The sequence below is a fragment of the Lipotes vexillifer genome, unplaced genomic scaffold (assembly GCF_000442215.2).
Source record: "Lipotes vexillifer unplaced genomic scaffold, Lipotes_vexillifer_v1.1 scaffold217, whole genome shotgun sequence".
NCBI classification, from domain to species: domain Eukaryota; kingdom Metazoa; phylum Chordata; class Mammalia; order Artiodactyla; family Lipotidae; genus Lipotes; species Lipotes vexillifer.
Genome location: NW_006788200.1, coordinates 2,749,605 through 2,758,085, shown reverse-complemented (window position 1 = coordinate 2,758,085; position 8,481 = coordinate 2,749,605). Strand labels below are relative to the sequence as shown.

The 8,481-nt window shown below is 38.4% G+C and overlaps 1 protein-coding gene across 1 annotated transcript in view; it reads left to right on the top strand.

Moving 5' to 3' along the window:
• Positions 1-1,550, top strand: part of SAR1B (secretion associated Ras related GTPase 1B) — a 28,442-nt gene extending 26,892 nt beyond the window's left edge. Inside the window, exon 7 of the mRNA XM_007461365.1 lies at positions 916-1,550. Within this exon, the coding sequence (XP_007461427.1) occupies positions 916-1,032 (117 nt within the window). The 3' untranslated portion in view covers positions 1,033-1,550. The remainder of the gene's footprint in view (positions 1-915) is intronic.
• The last annotated feature ends 6,931 nt before the right edge of the window (positions 1,551-8,481 follow it).

Sequence of the window (8,481 nt, the reverse complement as noted above, 5' to 3'; positions counted from 1 at the left end):
CCCCAAAAAAAAAAAAAAAAAAAAAAAAAATGTCAAAGCCTATGCTTATGAGAAACTAAATGAAAGCTTTCAAAGTTTTATTTGTCATAATTTTTCAGAATTAGCCACTAAATAATATACTTGAATGTTTAAGCATACCAGTAGTGTATTTAGGCCCTCAGTTCAGTGTTTAAGCCCTGAGTTTACCACAGATAAAAATAAAATGTAAACTTGGCCATAGCAGTGTTGGGGTTTTCTGAACATATGATTTACAATAAGCTTTAAGACACATTATTTTTGCATTCATTTTTACTGGTATTTGTTTTGGGGAAGGACCTTAGTATTAAAAAATCCCAGAGTAGAGAAATACTGCAGCCTATGGAAGGAGACTCTTATGTTAGATATGGTAGACTTTGGTCTATTTTCTGTTTCTTCTTTTTAATAACTGCACATTAATTTTTTTTTTTGCCATGCTGCATTGCATGTGGGATCCTAGTTCCCCAACCAGGGGTCTAACTGGCGCCCCCCACATTGGGAGCTCAGAGTCTTACCCACTGGACTGCCAGGGAAGTCCCTGCTCCACATTAATTTTAAGAAATGCCTTGTTTAGTCATAAACCTACTCAGAGAATGTTTGTTTTTAATATAATTGAAGCCAGTTGTCCCAGGTAACTTGAATTTTTTCTAAGTCACAGATTATTTTCATTCTTGTGTGCCTCACAAGCTCACCTCTGTCCCACTGAGCAGACATCCTGTCCTCCAGTAGAGTGAGAGGAGACGTCCTGTGTGTTTAGGGGAGGGTACTTGGATGCCAAACAGCCGTGGCTTTATCACAGTCACCCTTTGTTCTAAGATGTATGAGCTGCAGTTCTCCTGGGGAGTGGAGCTTTTATTTCATTAAGGGGTCATTCAACATAATGTCTATCTTCTCTTCTAGGGCAGTGTATCTCTGAAAGAACTGAATGCCCGGCCCTTAGAAGTTTTTATGTGTAGTGTACTCAAAAGACAAGGTTATGGAGAAGGCTTCCGCTGGATGGCTCAGTACATTGATTAACACCAGCCCGCATTGGTTCAAGGTCTCACCATTCAGGCCTACTCAGAGATTTGATCACTCAACATGCATAACTTGAATTCAATAGACTTTTGTTGGTTAGAAAGCAGATGTTTTTTAGATTATTAATATCTTATCAACCTAATTTGAGTGAGAATTGAAGACTGATTCAAGTAAGCTGAATATCACAATGTAGCTTTCTAATTCCACAAAAATAATTAGAATTTACAGTTTATAATCTGACATTACCCCCAGCACCATTTTTAAAGAGCAACTTTCCAGACTACCTTTGAAGCACTTTTTAACAATATGAAACTACAAATGTAAACCATATTTAAAAGTTCATCATGTTAAACTTTTTATGTACTTTTTTGGAACTAGTTTAATTTTAGATTATGTGTCCACCTATCTTAAGTGAACAGTTAATAATTAGCTTGTTGATGACTGCATGATGCCTTACAGTTTTCATTATTTTTTCTTACGCAAACGTCATGCAATAAAGCAAACCCTAATGTTTGGCATCCTTATTGGGCAAATGTTTCATTTTAATGTGTCTTATCTGGTTAGTATGCTCTGAAATTTTGTATGTTTACTATTATCTATATGAGGGGGTTACTGGGAAAGGAGACTGCTTTAGAATATTTAGAATAATGCTTAAGTTCCTAGAGGCTTTTGCATTTTCCAGGCGACAAGTTGTGTTTGGTTGTACCTTATACCACATTTATCTCTGAATCATGTGTATTTTTATCTGTAACATTACCACTACCAGTGCTGATGGGGTCCATGTCCTAGTCCCTGTGGGATCGGCCTTCTGCAGAAAAGCACATCTTCTGGTACAACCCAAGGTTAATTTTTGGTTTGATAGGCCCATTCCAGTTGTCTGATTCTGAAGTGCTCCGTCTTACTGGTTTGGTATTCTGTGCCTCTTCACCAAAAGTAGTGACAGGCACCAGTCTCCCCACATTTAGAGGTACTCCCCAGTCTCTTTATACTTAATGGTACTCTCCAGGGCAAACGACAAGTAGGGTCTTGTGCACAGTCTCATCGTGGAGGCGTGCATCTGAGGAAAAAGAGCCTATTCTCCTTCATTTGTCACTGAGATATTTGGGGATTTTGCTTCTGTCCCACAGCTCTTTTGCATTTTTGGCATATTTTATTTCTTGGTGGAAAGAAAATGAATCCATATATTTAATTTTCTTTTTTTTTTTATTCTCAGCTAGCTCTCACTTTATAGCACAAAAGGCTTTTGTTTTTAGATACAATTCTTGCCATGTGATAGTGTCTGCAAACCTCATTGATAGGCTTTCTAGTAAGATTTTAGTTAGCTTTTTAAAGCATTTTAATTTCCTAAGAAATTGAGTTCTTTTTTTCCATATGTCAGAGATTCCCATAATTCGCTGAAAGACAAGTGCCAAATATTTATTTTTAAAGACTGTCAAGCTTAAGGTTTCCTCTCTTGGTCATAAACCAAGGTTTCATAGTATATTTAACCAATTCCATTGAGAATAGATTGCTCCAATTCCATCAAGAGTAATTTTAATATCAGAATTAGTGTTTTTCTCTAGCTATTGTCCAAATCAGAGTTACTGTAGTCCTTTCTGTCATCAATAATGTAATATATGAAGCAAATAAGGATTGAAGGATATGCCTGGAAGGAATTACCAGTTAGCTAAACCAACAAGGTCATTTCACCATGACATTTGGTTTTAGGAATTCACCTATTCTATTTCACTTTCAGCTTCCTTCTAAATGAAAATAAAAAGCTTTCTCCCTGCCTAGAAACATCAGTAGCACCATGGGAAAAGTAGCAAATGACATTTCAGCCTCTTGGTTTATTCTGCCAGATATGTTTAAAGTACTCATTTTTAACGTCTTGACCAGACAGAACTAAGCCTTATTAAAAGTAATTGCCTCTTGTTGATGGTATCTTTTCAATATTTACAGGGACATGCCTTTCTTCAAGTATTTCCTAGTATCTATTGTGATAATTGAGAAGTTAATTATTTGTGTTATAAATTGGTATAAAGGAAAAAGCTTAGTGGTTTCTCTAGAGGGGATTTGATTTCTGGTACAAAATATACTGTTCCAGAACTCTCATTCTAGGTCTGTCACTGGGATCAAAGGAACAAAGTCACTTTGTGGACCACACTAAACTGTGGATATTTTCCCAATGATGTAAGAGTCTTAGGGCCTGAACCTCTGGAAATGAAGCTGCACTTTCCTGCCAGCTCCAGGGAGATGGGCCTCAGAGTTCCCCAGCCATTGGGCATACCATCTAGTTCTGAGAGCTCCTCAGAGCATATACACTAAGTCACTGCTTCCTTCAGGAGAAGCAAGTTAAGAGAATGCCAAGAAGCAGTAAAAGCACATGGGGAAAACATATACTCCGTATGTTCCTGTGCAAGTGTGCACATTTGCGGAGTAGTTTTTGGGTAAATGGTAGTATTGGCGACATAGGTTAATTTTGTTCCTCCCACTGTAAAGTGTGAAAATGTAATTAACACTGTTGTATACAAGTTAAGATTGGATTCCATATAAATCAGGAAGTGTTCAAAAGATGTTTTAAAATCTTAAGTCCAAAACTAAAAATAGAGGGTCTCAGCTGGCTTTTGTATGTTTAAAGAGCTTCTCAACCTCACACCTGTTTCAGTGACTGCTGTTAATTATACTTTTGTGTAACTGTTTAAATTGATGGATTCCAGTTTATCTTGGTGAATTTTTAGATCGAAGATTATAGCATTTTTAAAAATTGGGGCACAGATATTTTCTAAAGCATATGAAAAAATATTCTTCACCATTGGCTTAGTTGACCCAGTATCTTTGAGTGCCAAAGAAGTATGAATTCAGATACTGCCTGCATCGATCTAAATTTTAGTTTTGTGTGCCTGTGTACATATACAAATTTACTGTGGTTTACAATGTATACACAGAACATTTCTTTTCTTTAGTTTTCAACTGGCTCACACTTCTGTGTCGCGCTTTCCAGCATGTAAGTTACTTGTAAATCATTAAAATAGAGTAATATTTGATAATGGTGTTTCTTGCCTTCTGCAAAATGATTTAATTAACCCAGCATTTTCACAAGTTCCATCATTAAAAACAGAATACCTCTAGTTGACATGATTTGAGAGTTTCAGGAGACAGGTTTACATTTTCTGAAACTGTACTTGGTATGTGACTCAACGTAGCATTTCAGTCTTAGTCACTTACAGGACTGAAGTTTGCAAGACTTCTATTGCCAAATAAATTTTGACCAGAGTACATTGAAAATAGCTAATATAAAAGGAAGTCTCTCAGAAAATCTTGTGTTGATTTTATTTAGAGTATATGGTTTGGATTTTTTTTTTTCTGGCCGTGCCATGCAGCATGCGGGATCTTAGTTCCCCGACCAGGGATCGCCGTGTCCCCTGCATTGGAATCGTGGAGACTGCCAGGGAAGTCCCTGTTTGAATCATTTTAAACGTATGTAAAAGTTGGTGAAGCTTCAAAAAGTCTCCAAGAGAGCATGAAAAAAATAGAGATTAGCAAATATAAACTTCTGGATGCAAAATTAATAGGGAATTAAAGGTTTTCTATAAACATTAAAATTTTTTTTGTAATAAATAGTTAAGAGTTCAGAAAACAGTATATCTTCAATTAAGGACTAAATTCTCAAAGCTCTATATTTATGTTTCTGGTCATTTCCATCATTGTCCTTTTGAAATGCAAATTAGTGCTTTTTAACCAAAAAAAAAAAGAAAGAAAGAAAAAGAAAAAGAGGAAAAAGAAAAGAAAGAGAACAAGCTCTTAAAAATATAGGGACTGTGCCTCTGGGTAAAATGATTGGAATTTTGTTAAAACCATGTTTCTACTCTTGAACCCTGGAACCATTACCCCTCACATACCCCAGCCCACACCTGGATAAAAAGATCCCTGAGTATAAAGGGAATCTACAGAGTCTGTTGAAGATGCAATTTTGAACTAATTTTTGTCCTCATAATTTGGAACATTAAGTAGCTAATATATTTAGTACCTCTGATTGATTGTTCCAGGCTTTGACCACACTTTTAAACGGAGTCCAAAGTAATCACAGTAAAGCAAATTTATCCAAAGTAAACTTTGTTTCAGGAGTGCCCCCACCCCAAACAGATTTTAGGACAGAAATGGGAAAGGCTTTTGAGTGATTTCATGCAGAATTATTTTCTGTGGAAAAGCCGCACTGGAGTGGATGAATTCTTCAGCATGTATTTTAAATGAAGCGGGGGAATTAGATTTAACTTTAGTTTTAAGTATTTGAGAGTCAAGGGAGGTGACAGTTCTACAGTTTTTGACATACAAGCTGTCCTTGAAATTGTTTTCATTATCAAGTATGAAGATTCACATCAGAATGGCCAACTTCACATGGGTTTCTGGATTCCCTGGTGCTGCTCCTAACCTGAACTCATCATCAGTTGCCATACTGAGGCAAGAGCACTCAGGGTGAATGTAGTCACATAACTTTAAAAGTGATCAAAGTGTTTTCCGTGCTGAGGCCTTCAGTATTTGACTGAGTGCAGAGTATGCTGAAGTGGTAAGTTGGTGATAAGTTTTTCATCACTAACCTTGTTTGCACTTTTGTACACCACTGCTTGCACTAGCATCTTAGTGTGAATTTTAACAATTGTTTTACAGTGTATACAGATTGTTAAGCATTAATTTATATAAAGATGTTTGTTTACCTTCATATATTTTACAAAGAACAGCTATAATAGTTGGTTAAATGTCCTTGAATTGTGTTTGTGTGTTATTTTGATTATGTTCTGTTGTCTTTTCACCCCCCTATGAATTTGAGTGTCAGGAATAGAAAAATAAAATGATCACCTGGTCTTTGAAACACTCTGGTGTCAAGTCCCATTTTTACCATCCAATTGTAATTTTCATTATGCTTATTAGAAATTTCTTGGACTTCGAAATTATTGCTTATAGAACATACCCTTTGTGCAAGGATTCCAAGGAACCTTTGCTTAAATTAAGTACCGAGGCCTAATTTGCCTTGTAAGACTGAAAACAACTCATGGGCTCACTGTAGTAGGACTTACACAATGCCAAGTCAGTTGAAATGTGAAAAATAAGGTAGCTGGTTGGTTTTATCTACATCAAGGTTCTCTAGCTTTAGTATGCATCAGAATCTCCTGTGTGTGTGTCGGGGTGGGGGTGGGGTGCGGGGGGAGCTGGCTTTAAAACACACAAGAAAAAAAATCCCACCAAATATTGTGATGCAGTAAATCCGGGGTGGGGTGGAGGGCAGAAATCCAAATCTTCAACAAGGTTCTCAGGTTTTCCTGGTGCCAAAGTGTGTGGATTTTCATTTAGGAAAAACAGTAATGTAACACTAAATACTAGTAACACTAAATGGTCATTGGCCAATCAGTGAAGAAAAAAATTTATCTTTTTTTTTCCCCTGAGAATTCATTTATTAGTAAATCCTATGTCAGTGTAACCTGTAGTCGGTGGTTCTCAACCTTGGCTGCAATTCAGAATCACCCAAAGCCCAGGCTGCCCTCAGGAAGCAGACTTTTTTCAACTCCTCAGGTGACTCAAATGAAAAATTTTATCATTTTGTTAAGGGTTATCAAGCTACTTTTGAGACTTAAATCCAAATATGAAACCTTTCTACAGCCATCCCTTTAACCTTCCCACTAACAGTGTGCAGGACATCAAGCCTTATGCTAACTCTTAACATAAACAATCATGATTCTATTACAGTTGGGTCCATCAAATAGAGATTTAGTATGGACTCAAGTTATTTGTTGAACTGAAACTAATAGGTAGGTAGTGAATGCACTGAAGGGATAAATGCTAAGAAAATAAAGTCCAGTTTATTTAGCTCATTTTCTTGAATTTAGCTATATAATATCCCACTAGACTATCTGATATTTGTACTAAAGCTACAAGTAATGCAATGTCATAGCCCCCAAAAGAGTGTGAAAAGCACCTTTTTGGGAACAGAGGAACTAGGAAACTGTAAAAGAAGCCCTTTGGGTGGTGGCCACCATCCTCCTAATTGAAAGGTGAGAACAACAGCTTAGAAACCTGATGATTAACAAAGGTCCTAAAACAGGCCCTGTTTCTGCTGCGTCCCTTATAAAGGGTTCAGCTGGGGATTCAGTTAATTGACAAAGGTCAGAGCCTGTGTTTACAAAGCCTCTTAATTTATTTAAAATCAGACACCAAGACAATAATTTTCTGGCTATTATTTAGTAAACAAAGGAAGCCTTGCTTTGGAATGTGGATTTTGATTGGGGACACTATGGTGAACCATTTAACACGTTTATTAAAGTCACTATGACTTCAGTGATGGCACTATGCCACTATGAACAAGCTGGTAATGTTGCAAAAAGAAAACGGAAGACCTTTCTTACCTGATTGTATTGAAAGGGCCTGGGTTAGTGGGTAACAGTCCTCCAGTCAAAATCTTCACAGGTGTCATGTTTCATGGCTGGTAAAAGTAAACAAAGGGAAGAAATAATTGGAGGTGAGGTACAGGTGGACAGAGAAACACTTGGGGGTCAAAAATGGAGATTTTGGTTTACTACTTTCTTGAGCTAAAAGGAACTGAACGTGACCCTCGTCAGTGGAATTGCAGTCTCATTTCATCCGGGATTAGCAAAATCTCAGAAACTAGAGATGATAAACATTACCAAGTTACAGCACCATTTTTAGGGTTTTCTCCTAGCCCTTGGGTTTGGGTTGAGCTCTCTAGATCCACCTCTTGGTTGGGAAGCCACGCCAGATTGATTGCAGTCTGGAGAAACGCATGTTGACTTTCCTCCATTCTAGGGACTTCACTTTCGAGACCTGAATGGCCAAGAGCCCCTCTTTGGGTAAGGGGACAGAACAGGAGAGTTCCAGCCCTGTTCCGGGCCCCAGAGCTTATTTACAACTAGGGGCTCTATTGCGTGGGGACACAGCTCTGACAGATCCTGAAGGAAACCACGCGACGCTGCTTTCTTTCCCGACTGCAGCAGATGGCAGTGGCACAAAGATATTTAGAGAACAGTCTGAGTCTTTTTCCACCTCAGCTTCTATTTGGGGCCAGGTTCAGAATCCACAGGCCTCTGGCAGTCGGGTGGCATGGGGACCCCTCTCGGATTCTCTGGGGCCTCAATCTGCCTTCCGTCTTTGGAGAAGCAGTGCCTGACCCTTCTGATTACCTGGTATGTGGGCAGCCTTTGCCCACCACTCCACGCGCAGGGCTGGGCTGGGCAAAGTAGGAGGTGGGGTCCCTACTCACCAGGTTCTCTCTTTTTTTTTCTCTCTCGCATATACAAAACCTTATGTGTGGAAAACCGTTATCACCAGGGACTTTGCAAGTATTGTGCTGGTATTGGATTCAGGCTGGGACATTTGGCCTTACTTTCTGTCTGCCCTTCCACCAGCCAGTCAGCAGTCATTTCCTCAACACCGGCCTGCTGGGGACTGGCATGGAATCAC